We start from the raw sequence: 20,070 nt of genomic DNA, 5'->3' as shown, positions 1-20,070 counted from the left end.
ATGTTGGTTGCAACTAGTGCTTGCAGATGCTGTTATCCAGTTACAATGGCATCATACTTCCTGCCATTTTCTAGCAGGAAAATGTGTTACGACCAGGTGCGAAGGGGTCCAGGGATTCTCTCTCAGCCTTTTCCTAGGTTAACTGTTACAGTATTTAATTTTAAAACACCGTGTTTTTAGCTCCCCCTTAGTGAATCCTTGTTCACTACTCCAATTGTAAGGGAAAGAAATCAAACAGGTTTCCTTAGATTTAAACAAGAACGGTAGAAGTTTATTAATCTTAAACTCTAATCCGATTAACGACTACGAATATGCGACACGACCACGCTAGCATGCATATGCAATAAACACACATGCAGATAGAGACAGAAAAAGTAGAATGAATAAAGGGGAAACGTTTGAGGCAATATCTGGTAGTTACAGTCCTTTAAGTTCAGTGTGGAGTCTTTGGTCGCTGGTAAGTTTTGCATTTCTTTGGGGCCCAGTTCACACTTCAACTTATTCCGATGTAGGAGTCTTTTCTGTATTGAGGTTTACATGTCTTCCGTGGGTCCGGTGGTTTGGGAGAAAGCGAGAGGAGAGAGGCTTCCTTGTTCCAGCTTCAGTTGCACACTGCCTTCTGAATTCAAACTGTCCTGTGGCTAGTTTAAAAAACTGGACCAGCCAGTTAGTCATATGACCAGCTGGTTTAACCAGTCCTGGTTCTGTGAATTGCATCATCTTAGCAGGGCCTGGAATGCACTTCCTTACACCTTCAAAGTCTGGTGATCAAAATCCATTTGGGTTAATTGGAGCACAGAATAGTCCTTTGTCTCCACAACAGCGTCTCTGAGTATGCAAATGTCCTTCCAGCCCCATGTCTGGTGATCTTCAAACAAGTCATTTCAATTCAAGGTGGTGAATTCTAAAATTCACTCGTAATCGGATTTGATCTTCTAGCGCTTTCCATATCTTTGCAGTATCTTTCTGGTCCTCTTCAAATAAACCTGAGATATTAATTCTGTGTAACCCATCATTTCCAACTGCAATTAGTATTTTTAGATCTTGTTTCTCTGGTTCGGTGATCGCTTGGATCTGTGAAGTATAACTGCATTCTCTGTTTAAACTGTTGGAACTCGGGTAGTATATCCATGGCCTTCCAGTTCATGCTGGGAAATTTGGGATCCATTTTCTTGCTGTTCTTTTGCTTGCTTTACAACTTGTTCTATTACTCTGCACTTCAAGAAACTCTGTTGTTTAGATTCACTGCATGGATTGAGAGGAGCAGGTGTTTGATAGTGTTCTATGTTTATCTTGCTTGCAGCATTTAAGCCTGTCTGTTTACACAGCTGTTCAATAGGCAATTCAGTTGCTTTTTTTTTTAAAGAGCTTGTTTATGTTGTTCACGTTCAAGTGGATAAATGGTATTTTTATAGCTGTGGCTGTGTGAATGGAAGCTCTTTTTCACGCTCGAGTAGTTTAATGTGTTGTTCTGTGCTCTGTCTCCTATAGCCGGTGGCAAGTTCCTTTTTTTTCCTACCATTTGGGCCAGTATTTCTCTTGAGCGGTCTATCTTTTGGTAGTAGGAAAGGTCATTTTCAGAGCTGTTTTACCCGTGATCTTCAACTTAGACTTTTTTTCCTCTCACCACAGCTGCCACCATGTAATGAGTTCTTTATGTTGTCTGACGCAACATAAATGAAATGCGTGGAGTCCAGTTTGTTGAAGATATCAAACAGGTTTATTACAGCTAAACTATTATGTACAGTACAGAGCAAAATATTTACAGAACCTCCCTCTAGGTGTTACAGTTGCAGAGTGACGCTGGCTTGTAGTCACATGACTGCATCCTGGTACTTAGCTGCACATTGAGATCTTAAAGGGACGTCACTCTTAAAGGCAATCATACAACAGATGGCACTGAATGAGCTGAGTCATTTTCAAATGTTAATGGATTCTGATACTTAGTTTCTACATTGACAAATTTGAAATTAACAGTTCATCAGCTTCCCATTGATTCATAGATTCATAGAGTCATAGAGTTATACAGCACAGAAACAGGCCCTTTGGCCCATCGTGTCTGTGCCAGCCATCAAGCACCTAACTATTCTAATCCCATTTTCCAGCACTTGGCCCATAGCCTTGTATGCTATGATGTTTCAAGTGCTCATCTAAATACTTCGTAAATGTTGTGAGGGTTCCTGCCTCTACCACCCCTTCAGGCAGTGCATTCCAGATTCCAACCACCCTCTGGGTGAAAAGTTTTTTCCTCAGATCCCCTCTAAATCTCCTTTCCTTTCCCTTAAATCTATGCCCCCTGGTTATTGACACCTCCACTAAGGGAAAAAGTCTCTTCCTATCTCACCTATCAATGCCCCTCATAATTTTGTATACCTCAATCATGTCCCCCCTCAGCCTTCTTTGTCCTAAGGAAAACAACCCTAGCCTTTTCAGTTTCTCTTCATAGCTGAAATGCTCCAGCCCAGGCAACATCCTGGTGAATCTCCTCTGTACCTTCTCCAGTGCAATCACATCCTTCCCATAGTGTGGTGCCCAGAACTGTACACAGTACTCCAGCTGTGACCTAACTAGCGTTTTATACAGCTCCATCATAACCTCCCTGCTGTTATATTCTGTGCCTCTGCCAATAAAAGTAAATATCCCATATGCCTTCCGAACCACTTTAATCTACCTATGCTGCTGCTTTCAGTGGTCTATGGACAAGTACACCAAGGTCCCTCTGACCTCCTGTACTTCCTAGGGTCCTACCATCCATTATATGTTCCCTCGCCTTGTTAGTCCTCCCAAAATGCATCACCTCACACTTCTCAGGATTAAATTCCATTTGCCACTGCTCCGCCCATCTAACCAGCTCATCTATATCATCCTGTAATCTAAGGCTTTCCTCCTCACTATTTATGACACCACCAATTTTTGTGTCATCTGTGAACTTACTTATCATACCTCCTATATTCACGTCTAAATCATTAATATACACAACAAACAGCAAGGGTCCCAGCACCAATCCCTGTGGTACACCACTGTTCACAGGCTTCCACGCGCAAAAACAACCCTCGATCATTACCGTCTGTTTCCTGCCACGAAGCCAATTTTGGATCCAATTTGCCAAATTGCCCTGGATATAATAAATATATAAATTTAAATGACATATAAATTCGCTGGCATATCTAAGTTAACTGCTTTCATCTGATGTTGCTTCTCTCTCCGAACATGATGGAGATAAAAAAAAAACTGGGGGCAATGCAAAGTGAACACTAGTGTTCAACATGTGGAATACGTCCAAGCCAGTTGTGCATGTAGAATAACCTGCGTGGTGAGGAGTCCACAGTGAGAATGAATATCAGTTTGTAACTTACTGGGGCATTCAGGAGACATTGTCTTCAGCAATATTGCAGTTTGATCATCTTATGGATATAGCTTGGATCCAGAAATTAAATACTGTCCAGCACTCACCGGTGAACATAAATAACATAATATACAGTTGCAATGCATTACAAGGATTCAAGGAAGCAAGTCCAAATATTTGTGGTGTTTACTCTAGCTCCTCTGAGTTATGTTAAACAAGTTTGGACATTTCATTCATTAAATTGTCAGAACAGTAATAATGATATAACTGCAAAATCATAACAGGGAGGTAATATAAAATAATTTTGCAATTATAATGCACAAATATAAAATAATTAAGAGGATGAAATATAGTACATTATGATAATCACCATAAGTAAGGATCACTAGATTGCTCATGAATGATGAACTGATTGCATGGCTTATAGTTACTCTCGTAAATGGAAATACATATATATATATATGTATTTCCATTTACGAGAGTAACTATAAGCCATGCAATCAGTTCATCATTCATGAGCAATCTAGTGATCCTTACTTATGGTGATTATCATAATGTACTATATTTCATCCTCTTAATTATTTTATATTTGTGCATTATAATTGCAAAATTATTTTATATGGTACAACCATCAGCACAATATATATATATATATATATATATATATTGTGCTGATGGTTGTACCATTTTTGTATAACAATATGGCTTATGTTAGAAAGATAAAATGAATTTTAATGCATATTGCTATACTGTTAACTGGAAAAAATAGTTTGAGATGCTCATGAAGTCAGCCGTGGATTCAGAGTGATCGTAACCATGGAAACTCACTTGCCATGCTGCCCCCATAGCATTCTTCTTCCACAGTTTTCACTTTTCTACCTTCCTTTCCAAAGGATGGTGACTGATGCTGGTGTATGATTCCATGTAAATTAATGGCCCCTCAGTACTATTAACAGGCTGCTGGATAATGTTGGGGAGGGGCAGGCTCCTACACAAGATCCACACGTGCATTTTTGAGAAGACTGGATAATGATCACAAGTAGGAACTCATCCACTGACCAGGGTCACTGAGGCCAGTTGAAGCACCCTCACTTCTGCCTGGATGGGATCTGCTTACCCAGTAAAGATTAGGATTGCTATAACTTGGCATTACATTTATTGACTGAGTCATAAAGAAAAGAAGGACTTGCATTTGTATAGCGCCTTTCAAAACCACCGGATGTCTCAAAGCACTTTACAGCCAATTAAGTCCTTTTTTGTAACTATAGTCACCACTGTTGTAATGCAGGAAATGCGGCAACAAGTATGTGCACAACAAACACAAACAGCAATGTGATAATGACCAGATAATCTGTTTTTGTGATGTTGATTGAGGTATAAATATTGACCAGGACTCCAGGGATAATTCCCCTGCTCGTCTTTGAAATAGTGACATGGGGTCTTTTACATCCACCCAAGCAAACAGATGGGGTTTCACTTTATTGTCTCATCTGAAATATGGCACCTCTGACATTGAATACTCCCTCAGTACTGCACTGAAATGTCAGCCTTGATTTTTGTGCTCAAGTCCTGGAGTGACTTGAACCTGGGATCGTGTGACTCAGAGATGAGAGTGCTACCAACTGAGCCACAGCTGACATATCGGTCATTGGCAAAGCCACTGGTAAATTGCAGTTGTCTCTTTGTCACAGAATCTGGATCTGCAAAAGTTGTCCAAAAATTACACTCCTGTGCAAAAGTTCAGATTCTTCTGATGGCTCACCCCTCAGCACTGTTTCTGGTTCCCACTTGATTATCTAAGGGATTGCACACTGTGGGAGAGAATTCCTGATTTCACTGAAGTTTTGAGATATCAGGATTCATATACCTCCAGCAATAAAATGAAGAATATAAGTGAAAAATGAGAGAAAAGGCTACCTTGATTGTTAAAAATGTTATGTTAAACATAAAACCTTGTTAAGTATATTATATATGGACTTGTGCAGAATTTCAGAGCCAGCAGGGTTTTAGAAGGAATCAATCTTGCCTGACCGACCTCATGGAATTTTTTGGCAGAGTAAACACAGTGCATGCTGACTTCCAAACTGCAGCCTTGCTAAGGACATTGATTACATTTTGTGATGAGCATAGTTTGGTCCTTGTCTTATTATTTTTATTTGTTGACAAGGCAAAATTGTTAGGGATTTCTAAAAAAAAAACCCATACTATTGAGTTATAGACAGCTCATGTTAGGGCAGGCAATGAGGCTGTCGTGTCTTGGTAAATCCTGCTGATGTCACCTTTCTTTTCCAAGTAAACGGACCAAAATATAGTAGTACAAATTAAATCACCATCACATCAAGCAGAACTTTGTGGCTATATTTTCTCTAGTTATTGGAGATTTATAAACAGCAGTTGAGCTGTATCACACATCATGAGCAGTGCTGATGTGTATCATCCTAAGTTATCAAATGAAGTATGTATTCTCCGGATATGTTAACCCCTTTCCCAAAGCTTTCCCACTATAATTAATCTATAAACATAACTCCTATGATTACCTTTCTATTCAAGCTTTGAACGTTTTCAATTTCGCAAGAATAATTTTCCATCCTTTGTTGGCAGGTGAAGCATTAACCGGGGAGCTGTCAAAACTTTTGTTGGAAATCAGAGAAAGCCAGGATAAAGATTTTGATGATTTGTGCCAAGCAGTGTCTTCATGTTCTATGGACAGTTTTACCAGCGCAAAGATTTCTGATGATGATGTTTCCAAGTGCGAAAACCAGCCAAAACATTCCAAGGTTAGTGTTTAACAGTAAGAAGTCCACTTACTGAAGAACAAACATCCCAGAGGACCTTTACTTATGTTGTATTTTTAGTTTCTTCTGGTATTTTATGAGCTGGAAGCTGCATCTGGGTATCTTTAAGTGTTACTGAAACAAAGACTTATGGCTTAAATTAGATAAGATGGTTGCTGGATTTTAACCTAATATACAGGCAACCTTTTATCAGGCAACAATTATTATTTTAAATTGGCATGTTTTGAATTTTCTGTTGTATGGTTAATAATTCCTCACCTTTCTAAAATATACTGCTGATTCTGTACCTAACTAAAGGTTTTTAGCTGGTTAGTACTAAAATAAATGCACATTTAAAAATAAATACCATTGATATATTTTGATAATCACAACTTTTATTAAATGGCATTTTACAGCTGGGGAGGAAACTGAGGCTTGGAATGACAGCTGCTGGAAGGCTTTATGTAAAACAATAAGCATTCACATGTCTGGGATCAATACTTGTCCTGATTGAGTTCCAGAAAGACAAGTTCAATACCTCTAATCAGCCTTCAAAGGGCTTACAGTGTATGTACATGCTGTGATTAGGAAGATGGCAGCAATGTATGAAACACGTCTTATTGTAAACTTATTGCAACCCTAGGTTTTGGGAGCATCTGGAAGGGGTCCGGAATTAGATAGTACTAGAATGGGATCTCAGAATCTAGTAGCATTTTGGGGGAGATTGGGGATGGGGGGTCCTGGGGCCCTAGGATTGCTAAAGGAGGGTCCTTGGATCTAGGAGCATTGAAGGTGGAGGTCTCAGGGTCTGGGAGCATTGGGGCTGATTTTCGAATCAGGGAAGACTGGCCGTGCATTCCAAAGGTTTATGAGTACTAAGTAAGGTCCGAAGATTTGGGAGTGTGGGGACATCTGGACAGGTCCTGAGATGTCCAGCAGAATTGGGGAGGCAGTTTTAGAGAACTGGAGGTTCTGAGGCTAACAGTCTGAGGTACAAGGATCTGGTAGTACTGTGGGAAACAAATGCTGCTAATCATTGGTGTTATCTGTCTGTGAAATGTTCTTAGCAACATTTTTAAATAAATGTCACTTGCCTAAATAAACCTTAAAGAATTCAATATCTAGTTCATTGGAAATTCTGAAAACTGCACATGCTCAGGCTTTACAAATGTGGTTGAATGCTCTGTGCAACAATTGTGAGGGAGAAAATATCCATTCGAAGCCCAGGCTTTTGAGACAGGCTGACGTTTTGAACTGAAAGCTTTATTGTAGGTATTTAAAAAAGCATAAAAGACAGTTTAATGGGTAAATGCAACAATATTATGAAATATATAATTTAAAAATTATGTTTAGATTGTTCAAAGCCTTATTTTGGGCACTAGACATTTTAGTTACTAAGAAAAAAAAGGTCAACAAAAGCTTTTGCCAAAAACATTTTGGGTGATTTAATTGGTTTATGACAGCACAATGTTTGACATTTAGTTAGGGTTTTGCATTATAAATGTTAACAGATTTTCTTTTGTGATATGTTGACATTTGAGTTTTCCATTATTAAAGGGGGGGGGCCCAGGAACTCAGTTTTGTGGACAGGAAACAGTCACCATAAGCAAGATGTTGACTACACCAGTAAATTGGCCATGGTATTGCTCATGGTTGGTTGATGAATATGTTGTTTTATTATATATTTGATAGTAACACAGTTTAAATAGGAATTCAGAAACATATTCTATATCTCTGTCTTCTGGCCAGGGGATGCAACTATTCTATGACAGTTGATATGGAAAAATAGGAAATGTTGACTTACCAGTTTACAATAGTGAATGTCGGCCTCGGTGTAGTGGTAGCGTGCTGACTTCTGAGTCAGAAGGTTGTAGGTTAAAGTTCCGCTCCAGAGACGTCACACATAAGCTAGGATGATACTTCAGTGCAATGCTAGGAGAAGCAGTGAAGAAAGTCTTTTGGATGTGACTTCAAACTAAGACCAGAATTTAATGGTGAGGCAGTGGCCCTGCCCACTGTCTGGAAAACAGGGGACAAGCCCACCTTTGCTGGGAATGCAAGCCACACTGTTATTTTGTGTGGCTCAGGCCCTTAATTGGCTTAATTTGGAGCTTCCACTCCGCTGAGGCAGGAAATCCCACCTCCAAGGCCAGCAGCACCACTAGGAGTGGTGGCTACTACTGGAACTGCACCCAGCCAGAGGAGCCATGATGGACATTGGCCTGGGAACAGGTTCGTGAGGGGGTCAGGCCTCACCAGGGACAATCGGCTAGACCATGTGACGGGATGGGGGTTGCGGGGCTGGGAGACCAGGGCAAGGGGTTTTGTTTTAACGGCAGCCACCCATGTTGCTGGGGGGCCCTCCATGGGTAATAGGGTGCCCGATCAGAAGGGCCCCCCCCCAGCCCACAAGGAGCCCATCATGCATGAGTGGGTGGCCTCCTTGGGTGCTGAAGTGCCCGTCCACCACTGGTAAAATGCAGGGCGTGGCGCGTTAAATTTTGGCACGTGTCTGCCCTCACAGATACAAACTTTATCATGTGTTTGAACACTTTATCATGTATTGCACTGACTTTATGTTAATTGCACGCATCGGCCGCCTTTTGGGAGAGAGAATTCCACATTTCCATTGGACTTCGTATGTTAAAAAAAGGCTTCTGATTTCATTCCTGAATAGCCTAGCTCTAATTTTAAGATTATGTCCTCTTGATCTGGATTCCCACACTGGACGAAATAATTTCTCAGCATCTGCTCTATTGAATTCTTTTACCATGTTAAACATTTCAGTTAAATCATCCATTAACCTTTTAAACTCAAGGGAATACAAACCGAGCTCATGCAACCTGTCCTCATGACTTAACCCATTAAGCATTTCATGCAACTGTGAGAATAACTTCCTTATTTTCATGATTATTACAGCTCATCTGCTAACATACATGCCCTACCTGTTTAGTTTCATACTAAATAATGAATTGGATGTGAAAAATGATGACATCTTTAAGAAGGAGCAGTGATTTTTAATTTCCACAAAAATTCTCAATAAAGATCTGCAGCAGTGACATTTTTTAAAAAAGCAAATTCATCACCGTAATACATTTTGTAACATTTTTCACTATCTTCCTAATGAAACATTAATATTGCAGCTAGCATTAGCAGCTGGAGATGAGCAATTGGGGCTTTTCAGCTTTGGCATCAGAGTCCTGGGAATTTGGATATTTGTGGAGCTGAAGACTGATCCTCGGCTCAGGAGTGGAAGCCTCCGGGGAATGCCAGGAAACATGTAGATGTGCTTTTTCTCATGCATTCACACACTTCCACACAGTCAAGCTTTAATATTTATAAAACATTTCAGTAGCAAAACAATAGAGTTATGAATAAAAAGGCAACACAAGTGCACAAAGGGACATATTGCGGAAGATTTCCTGTGTGTTAAAGTGCAGTGAAATAATTAGAAAGGGTTTTCGATTTCACTGGACTTCTCAAACAAAAGGAAATCTTCCTCCCTTGTTCCTTGGGAGCTTTTTATTGGGAGAAAAAGTCGTGACCAGCTCAGAATTTAAGTGTTTTGGTTTGATTCGTCATCTAATCCTATCACCAGCCATAGTACTTGAGTAAAATAAAAACAAGGAATGCTGGAACCACTCAGCAGGTCTGGCAGCATCTGTGGAAAGAGAAGCAGAGTTAACGTTTCGGGTCAGTGACCCTCCTTCGGAACTGACAAATATTAAAAATGTCACAGGTTATAAGCAAGTGAGGTGGGGGTGGGGCAGGAGATAACAAAGGAGAAGGTGCAGATTGGACAAGGCCACATAGCTGACCAAAAGGTCATGGAGCCAAGGCAAACAATATGTTAATGGTGTGTTGAAAGACAAAGCATTAGTACAGAATAGGTGTTAACGGACTGAATATTGAACAGCAGCAAGTGCAAACATGAAAACAAACAGTGGGTAAGCAAACTGAACAAACTAAGATGAAATGAAATAAATGCAAAAATAGTACTTGAGTGTCCCTTTTACACTACCTTTCATTTTGAAATTTGCAAATCTGCACAATGATCCTCCCTGAGTGCCATCCACATCAAGCAAACAAGAATGGACCATTCAGAAACAAAACTCCAATGAAGGCATGGTATTCAATGGATAACAAATGGATATTGTTTCTATCTCATTTTGAAAATGTATGTCGAACTTGCATGTTTTTAAGTATTTCAAAAATGCAAGAGGCACTGAAGAGTCAGAGCTGAGAATATCTCATATCTTAGTAGGTTGTACTACTAACAACACCCCAGCTTGATACTTTAAAAGCCAAGTTATGTTTCCTGCAGATCCAGGTCAGAAATAGAATCCATGTTGAGCACTCGCATCAGCAATCCATAAAAGTGCACTGGCTGAACAATCGTCTGTGCATATACTTAGGGAAAAAGTAGCAGATCCTTCAGGAAACATAACACCTGCTTCATTGGTAGTTAAAGAACTGGTCAATAGTCGTATTCTGCAGTCACTTTGGTATTGCACAACACTAAAATGATCTAAAGCATGGCTGCAGAATCCTTAGGCCAATTTAGAAAATAAATCTTGAAATTCCTCAAGCAAATCCAGGAGACCAAGGTGGCTGATATCATTAGCATATTAAGAAAAAAATACTGCTTAAGAAAACAAGACTTTTGTTAATAACCTGCTCGATTTTAATTTTATTGAAATCAATGGAACAAGTATCAGGCAGATTATGCAATGAGCAGGCAATCCATTGCACCAGATAACTGCCCAGTTGATCAAGTTCAAAATGACCCCCAGTGAGTCCTTGAAATGGTAAAATGACAACGTTTTCTGTCATAGTACTAACATCAGGATAGTCCATCTTTATCTTAACTCTGTTTGATTTTGTTTGGCCTGCAGTCCTAAGTAGTTGTCCTGAAATAATTGACTTTATCCATTACTGTATGATGAGGATTCCATCTACTCCATGTTGGATTAAGTGGGTAGGAGTATACTGTGAAGGAACATCATTAAAAAGAGTTAACCAACCCTCAGCATTCCTTTACTTAGTTACATTCCTTTTGATGACTGTAACTTCTGCACAGCTGGGATATTGCATACCAGGAAACTCAAATAGCAGAACATCAGTTCTCAGGGAGATTCCAGCTCCCTCTTGTATGATCCACTACAAATATGTTGTGAGATAGTTTTCCCTAATAGTTGCTGTACTGCCAGGAAGTAATGCAATGCAGTACACTCTGCTATCGAATTTGCAGATCTCGGTTTAATTTACTTCAGGCTTTGTTCTCACAGGAAGCGAGCAGTTGCCTAGTTTGATTGAAAATACTTACTCCAAAGACCTAATGCTCTTTGCACTTTGCACATCAACAAACCATTGTATTCTTTCAATAGCGATGTAAGGTGGCAGATATAACTTTGATATTGTGATTTCTTCAGATAAGTAAAATGCAAACAGCTTTTAATAAACAGTGTTCCTCTTTGCTTGCATTGCGTGCATTCTCTTTCCTTAGGAGCACAGCCCATTTAGCTAACTGTAAAGAGTCTGAACATCAAATTTATTGAATCTGCCTTAATTCCCAAACTTCCATCATCAGCTATGTAATGTTGGAGCCACCTTGATCTCAAAGGGATCCTGCTTATTTCCTTTGCTGCCCCCAAGGAGGACAGTCACTAGTTGGTCATTACTATGGGCCATGAATGGTTAGTGTTCTGGAATGAGGAACTCATTGCAGACTTTACTACTAACCAACAAGCTTCTGCCACCAAAAGATGCACATAATAGACCAGAATTTGGTGGCAAAGTAACAACGAGGCTAATGGAGCTAGCCCTCATTTATGTACAAATATTACAGCAACTTCAAGCAAGGAGCAGATGCACCATTAAATGTAAATATCCAAAAGTTGCTGTTCAAGTTACGCCGCTCTGCTGTTAGTTTCATGAAAATGACATCTCACTGTCTGCCTCACCATTGACGTGCATTGAATGTCATGAAGTTACTGTATTGCATGGTGCATCCGAACTAAACTGGCTACAGATATTTAGGGTTAGTAGTATAGGTACCATTTTAACAATGTGAAGTTGTTAATTACGGCCAATTGGCCCTTCTGGCGCTGATAATTAGCTATCACAGATGTGAAGTTGCATTCCTTTAGGTTTTTAATTTTGCATGGAGATTTTTAAAAAGCTAATTTTATTTTTTTTTCCTTTTTGTCTTTTTCTCTCTACAATATTTCTACCTGCCACCACCCCCCACCACCACCTTTTACTTCTCTCTCTTTACCTGATGTGACACTGAATTCACCCTGTTCAATTTTTCTTCCTTCTTAGTTCTTGCATGTCATTGATGTAAGGAGATAACCTGTTGGTTGACCTGGTCATTCAGGTCCCGGATGCCCTGTTTTTCCCACTGCACCTTTATCAGCTTGCACTTTCAACAACTTTGTAGGCAAAAATGTTTTGAGCTGAAGAATGCCGTATCAAGTCTAACTAACATCAGGTGCTGTTAGATGCCCTACTACAACAAAATCTGCCCCAATAACATCAGTAATGAACATACACAGTGGAAGCAATGTTTCCCAGTGGAGGAAAGGGGATATCTATCTATTTAAACATCGGACTAGCTAATTAGCATTTGGCATCACACCATAAGTGGAGCAGCAGTGAATTTATTTTCCTATTTAAATATCCTATTGCAGTTTTTTATCAAACGATATTCTTAATATTTTCCCCCAAATATACAGAATAATGAAAAAATATGAGTATCTATGCTTATTTGACAAAAAATACTTTATTTGCTGTCATCCACACTTTCAGTGTACAGGAGCCATTCTCTTTCTCTTTCTCTTTTGGGCCTCCTTATCTCGAGAGACAATGGATACGCGCCTGGAGGTGGTCAGTGGTTTGTGAAGCAGCGCCTGGAGTGGCTATAAAGGCCAATTCTGGAGTGACAGGCTCTTCCACAGGTGCTGCAGAGAAATTTGTTTGTTGGGGCTGTTGCACAGTTGCCATTAATGCCTGGTAAATCTAGTAACCAGAGCTGCCACTTTACTTGCATTGGGAACAAATTGTAATGTCTGTGTTAATAAAATATTTGTAAGAGCTGAAGACATTGAAAATGCTATTGTAAAAATTGCATCTCCCTAGTCCTGGTGGAGTCTCTCATCATCAGATAAACAGCAAGACATTAAAAAAAAAATGTTATCTGGATGCTGTTGACAAAGTCTTATTTTGTCCACCTGAGAAGGAAGTGGAAGTGGCTGCTTTTGTAACATTCAGAGAACTTTAAGGGTCAACCACATGTATGAGACCAGAGCCACTTGTAGGCCAGACCAGGTAAGAGTAAAAGATTCCAGTGTTTGAAGGACATAGTGAAACTGGTGGGCTTTTATGGCAATCTAGAAGTTTTCATGATAAATTGTTTTCCTCCTGTGCCAACCAACAAATGATGAGTTTTAGAGAATTCAGTTTCAAAACTTACCATAGCGGGATTTGAATTCTGGATTACAAACCCAGTACTGTAAACACTACGCTACCATGCCTGAATTGTTTGATGTACAGTGGAGAGCACTGGTGCACCTATGGTAGTCTCAGAACAGGTCACCTGCCCTTCCTCCCCCAGTCCGAGCAGTAAAATGCAGTGGTACAAAATGGGTTCCGATTCTTGCAAAATCCACAGTCCTCACATTTAAATATATCTTGACCCTCTGGTCAGGAGATTTAGGGCCCAATATTAACTTTGTGCAAGTGGATGGCATTTGAATGGGTTAAAATTAACCCTTAATTTTTCTACCACAGGAGAAGTGGTACGTGACTAATGGAAAATGCTGAGAAGTGTAGAGGAAGTGAGGGACCTTGGAGTGAATGTCCACAGATCCCTGAAGGTAGCAGGACAGGTCGATAAGGTGGTTAACAAGGCATATGGAATCCTTTCCTTTATTAGCCGAGGTATAGAATATAAAAGCAGGGAGGTTATGCTGGAACTGTATAACTCATTGGTTAGGCCACAACTTGAGTACTTTGTGCAGTTCTGGTCACCTATTACAGAAAGGATGTGGTTGCACTAGAGAGGGTACAGAGGAGCTTTACGAGGATGTTGCCAGGACTGGAAAAATGCCGCTATGTGGAAAGATTGGATAGGATGGGGTTGTTCTCCTTGGAACAGAAAAGGCTGAGGGGAGATCTGATTGAAATATACAACATTTTGAAGGGCCTGGATAGAGTGGAGGTGAAGGGTCTATTTACCTTAGCAGAGAGGTCAGTGACTAGGGGCATAGATTTAAAGTGATTGGTAGAAAAATTAGAGGGGAGATGAGGAAAATCTTCTTCACCCAGAAGGTGCTGGGGGTCTGGAACTCACTGCCTGAAAGGGTAGTTGAGGCAGAAACCCTCAACTCATTCAAAAGGAGTCTGGATATGTACCTCAAGTGCCATATTCTGCAGGGCTATGGACCAAATGCTGGAATGTGGGATTGGAATGGATGGATCATTTTTCGGCCGGCGTTGACACAACGGACCAAGTGGCCTCTTTCTGTACCTTAAACTTCCTATGATTCTAAGTTGCACGGCATACAAACAGCTTTCAGATCAGAGATCTGGAAAATATTGCTGAAAAGAGAGACATGTCTCTGAAGCTTTTCATCTTTCACTCATCAGGACAACGCAAGAATGCTAAATTTCAAACGAACACAACAATTTATACTACAGGAGAAAAGGGTGCTGATTGGTTGGCAAGTTGGCTCTGATTGGCCGAGGCATTGCAATGGAGAAAGCAACGGGGAACTATAGGCTCCCCGAGTTTTCAGGTAATTCAGCCTTGAACATATTCCTTTAGTTTGCAGAGAACGAGTCCCCGAGTATGAATGTGTGTCACTTCTTTGGCATTCTTGCATTTGTCCTGATGAGTGCAAGATGAGGCAACATGTCTCTCTTCAGCAGTATTCAAGTTTTGTACTACCAAGCGAACGTGGACAATAGTGGACCCCAGTATTTCTGCAAAATAATTCTGTATTAATGTTGTATTGCCAGCAGATGGCAACCTTCTCCTAGAACCCAGCAAACCATCAAAACTTGGTATTTCAGTGAAGATACATGAAAATGCAAGTGATGGTATTCTCCATTTTGCCATGCAAAATCATGATTTTATTTATATAAAATGCATGCATCAGAAAATACTGAATCCGCTCTTTCAAAAGTATTTTTATTCAACACACTATAAGAAACATGGTTAATATCAAAGCTGAAGTTTAATTTTCGACCGTTTAGATTTAATTTCCTTCTCTCCTTTGCACACAATAACTTGTTTGTCTTATTCACACAGTGATTTGGCCTTTATTGCACTAAATCAAGTCTCTTAAAAACATTCAGTTCTTTGCCATTAGCAGTACCATAGGATTTAAATCTGCTACTACAGAGGAAGGGTTGAAGACCAAACTTGCAAGCATGTGACGTTGGCAGTTTATTCCATTTTTGCATGGCCTGGCAGTCAATAAGGTAGCATAACACAGGGGTCCCACATACCATTATTTGCTACTCTTAAAGTAAATTTGTCTCGTTTAGATACATGTGTGCTTCACACAGCAGTAAACATGTTTAAATAACTGAAGTCTTAAACTAACATTTTTATATAATTGTCTAAGTATTAACTTTGAGGGCGAAATGTGAAATTGATTACATTAATCTCTCCCACAAGTCAGGAAACCATAAAGTACTTGATTAACACATAGCAAGGCACCCAAATTATAAAATCTGGATTGAATCAAATTACTAAGAAAAAGTAATTAAAGATTGTACTCTATTATCCTTTTGCAAGTACCATTGGCAAAATAGAATTTTGTCTAATTTTAAAGCACATATAGGGAGATTAGTTAGGGCACTTAAGTGAATAATTATGGAATTATAAAGAAATTAACTTGTTTGCAGGTCACAGTCGATTTGAAGCCATCATTATATACTTTTTAAACATGAATATATTAGTGAGAAAATGGTGGCAACATACATCAATTGCTATGCTTACTACAATAGCAATAAAAATAAAATGTAAGAAAATGCATTATTTTCATTGAAACATTTTGAAATAGGCTTATCACAGTCTTAAAAACAATTGTAACAAAAAAGGCAGCTGCACCTTCAAGATATAGACCCCCCACCCCGCTACGTTTCCATGATTGCAATTACCTATTTATAGGTAGGGACTAAGAAGGCATGCCAGCATTAAGATAGTTCTGCTTTCTCATTTAATTAACATTTTTATGTGACTTTTACAAGGTCATTATAGCAATTTATTTAGTCCAGCTGGAGTTATGTCTTCTGCCTATTTCAACCTCCCTGAATACCCCTTTCTAGCTGCCTAGAGTGAGATACTGATCAGACAGGGCAATTACAGTGTCTAATTTTGACTTCCTCTCCTGGGAGACACTGCAGTCTCCAGCAGTGACGGAGGTAGTTTTGGCTGATTAGGGATGCACGATGTTTTGGGGAGGGGTTTGGAATCAAACTCAAGATTTGGCTGAGTTGGCAGGAAGGGGACCGAGCTGGGAACTGGAGAACATCGATGCATGTATTCCAAAGGCTGAGCTGGGAACTGCACAGATTTGCAGCGCATACCTGGAAGCCGGAGGCGGGTGACAGATTCCTGGGAGCAGTCCTCCAAAGCAACGTTGACTGACCTTAAAATGATTAGGGCCAGTCATGACCCTCCTGACACTCCCCACTTCACCCTATGGCCACTGGTCTCGATTGATAATCTCTGCAGTTTGGACGGATGGGTTACTGAGGCAGCATTCTCCATTGTGTCATTGAAGACAGTGGAGTTCCAAAGTTGAGTATAATTTCTCCACTCCTTTCAATCATTTTGGGTTTTTTTTGCCAGACAATGTACTTATCAAAGGGAAGGCTGTTGATGCTGAAGAATGGAATGTTTCTTCTTTTGCAGCTCCTGTGAGCATCAATTGTGTCCAAGTCAGGCACATCAGGAGTTAGATCAAAGATTCTTGTGCTTTTCTACCTCAACAGTTTGTTTAAATCCCAATCTCAACAGTTCAGCTGTTATCTTAATATCAATGTAGGATTTGAACACCGTACATACGGACAAGTTTTGTTTTCGTTCATTCTTTTTTGTGCCAATGGGATTGAAGATACTGAATCTTCAGTCACAGTTTTTTTTCTTTATATTTCTATAGAATGGTACAGGTGTATGCCACCAGTAGGTTTAGTACATTTTCTGTCTCCATCCCACACGGTACTGAGTTCCTGAGCTGCACCAGATAGCTAATTTTCCATCCTTCTATTAAGGGGAGGAAAAATTATCACTGGGCCACCCTCACACATCCTATAGTAAGTGGTTCAAAGGCTTGGGAAGGTAAAAGGAAGAAATAGGGAAAAATGCAGTTTAACAGAAATACATTCATACATTCATGAAAGAAACATTGTATATGAGCTGGTATGTCATAGTGTAATTCAGTTCACTTGTATTTATTCCAAACTGCCATACACCACCTTAGTGCAACAAGTTACTGTATTTCACATTCATTAACTCTATTCAGAGATTAAAGTGTGTTCTTGAAGTTCAAAAAAAGGATTGAATCAGAAATGTACATCAAATCTGCAAAGGTTATAAATTTAGAAATAGCACAAAGTCTTACTGTAATCTTCTCCATCTAACCAATGAAGACAATAAATTAACAAGAATTGGAAAAGAGTGAGATGATTTATGATGCATAGTACAATGTCCCATGTTAGTCATAGATTACCTACAGATATATAAATGTGACACTGCTTGTATGACTAATGCACTTAATAATACATGAGAGAGTGAACATGACGCATAATAGATCTGACTCCAGACACATGGTAAGCCTAGTGACACATTTGTTGCAAAAGCTGCATTACAAATTATGGGTTTTTGGAAAATTCAATCCTTTAAGGACTGCTGTGCAGTAATTCAACAATACTGTCACGCAAGATGTCAGGGTTTTCAGAAAGTAGGAGTCTTAAATCTTAATTTTTAATCTTTAATGGTAAAACATGTAAATTTATTTTATGCCTAACCATAGATCAGCTTAGAATAAAAAATGATGAAAGCTTAGTGACATACAGTTGCCCCATCTGCTGCAGATTTGTTCATAATCTAAAACACTGACATAATAAATGACTGGAGTGAAAAGCTCTCACTTGGTGTACTACAATTAAATAACTTGCACAATATTGCCATTCAGAGCCTTCATCGGACTTTCATCGAATGCCTGGCAAGACTTTGTTACTTCTCTTGCTGTCCAAAGATACATGTTGATGTACAATTGTGAATAAATGGATTTCAGTCACAGCTGCCATTTCTGTTTGTGGTTGCAATCGGTATACCCTGTGGGGAGATTACAGAGTAAGAGCATTACAGTGCAGACTACAATACAAATGCCATTGAATGATTGATGCAGCGTTCCTGGTAAAATAAAATCGACCAAGAAATCTTCTACAGTTGCATAGGAAAAAATACATCGCAACAGTTATGTGTCTGAATTATGAGCAGCCCCAGGAGCTGCAATCAGTCGAAGGGCTTTGCACAGGGCCAACAGAATCATCATAAGCTGCAAGCATGGTGAAAATATTAGCATAAAATTGAAAAGTGCAATAGTCAACGGTAACACGAGTTTTCATTGTAACTATATTATTTCTTCTTGTACCATTGTTAAATCAGAACTGAGTTACGTATAATCCATTAATATTCTGGTTTACTGTTTTATGTGGTAATCACCATCGAGTCTCAGATTCTATGAATGAGGCCAATGCAAATTAAACTCTGGAATAATATGTGGTGCATCTTGTGAAATACAAAGCCGGCCTTTTGTTATCATTCTTTGATCTTCAGATCGAAATCTTAGAATATTTTAATAAATTTGAACATCATGCTTAAAAAATCCTTAGGAAAGTGGTTTTAAACGGAGTAATTCACTGCTCTGCTATACGGTCCAGTATTTCAATTGTCAGACTGAATGAAACTTTTATTGGCATTGGACATTTTTTAAATGATCTCTAAACATATACAAGTGTAACTATAATGTTTATGTATTAATCATACTGTGCCATGGGCAACATGTATTCAGTTAGTTATAGTGCTATTGGTGACTGACTGCACAAATCACTTCCACTGGAAATTATAATATAATTAGATTCAAGTTCCTTTGCCAGCCTGTATGCTTTTTGAGAAATAAACAATATAACCTCCAATGTTATAAATTTCCTGTAATTTTGCTCTTCAAGCATCTGTTGATGCGTGCCTGACATCAAACAAATGATATTTATTGTCAGCCATCTTTTCTGTTGTATAGTGTATCACAGTAAGCTGAAATATATCGAGTTAAAAGGGCTATTTAATATTTAAAGATTTTTTTTATTTGACTTATTAAAAGAGGGACTTTTAGTGGAGGGACTGTTCTTAAAGTCACACAAATGCAGAAGGAAATAAGGGTAATGATCTAAAAGTCCTGGATTTCAGAACGTGATATTTTTGCAATAGGTTTCTGCAGATAAAAGAACTGAAAGACAATATAGAGGAACTGTCGAGAAAGTTTCAGACGATTAGGGCGCTTGGTCATTGTGAAAAATTCATTGACGATGAGTTACAGAGGTAAAACGCAATAGCAAAAAAAAATCCTCTAATCTTTCAACAGCAAGAGGATAGTTGGGGTTGAAACTCTAAAAGAAAAGTCATATTGATTTGAACATGAGGAACCGAGAGAATGCAGCAGAAGTAAGTTTCAAGGGAGTAAGACCAGGATGGATGGCCTCTACTTTAATGCCAGGAGTATTACTGGTAAAATGGATGAATTAAGGGCAAAGATTGACACGTGGAATTGTGATATAGTAGCCATCACGGAGACATGGTTGAGGGAGGGGCAGGATTGGCAGCTCAATATCCCGGGATATAGAATCTTCAGGCGAGACAGAGGAGGGGGTAAAAGA

At 39.3% G+C, this 20,070-nt stretch overlaps 1 protein-coding gene across 17 annotated transcripts in view; it reads left to right on the top strand.

The window, feature by feature from the left end:
• Positions 1–20,070, top strand: part of anks1b (ankyrin repeat and sterile alpha motif domain containing 1B) — an 831,451-nt gene that overhangs the window by 452,513 nt on the left and 358,868 nt on the right. For all 17 annotated transcript variants that reach the window (XM_068059073.1, XM_068059064.1, XM_068059059.1 and 14 more), the window contains one exon: positions 5,948–6,123. In XM_068059073.1, the coding sequence (XP_067915174.1) occupies positions 5,948–6,123 (176 nt within the window). The remainder of the gene's footprint in view (positions 1–5,947; positions 6,124–20,070) is intronic.

The sequence above is a fragment of the Heterodontus francisci genome, chromosome 27, assembly GCF_036365525.1.
Source record: "Heterodontus francisci isolate sHetFra1 chromosome 27, sHetFra1.hap1, whole genome shotgun sequence".
NCBI classification, from domain to species: domain Eukaryota; kingdom Metazoa; phylum Chordata; class Chondrichthyes; order Heterodontiformes; family Heterodontidae; genus Heterodontus; species Heterodontus francisci.
This window is presented reverse-complemented; position numbering and strand designations above follow the sequence as displayed.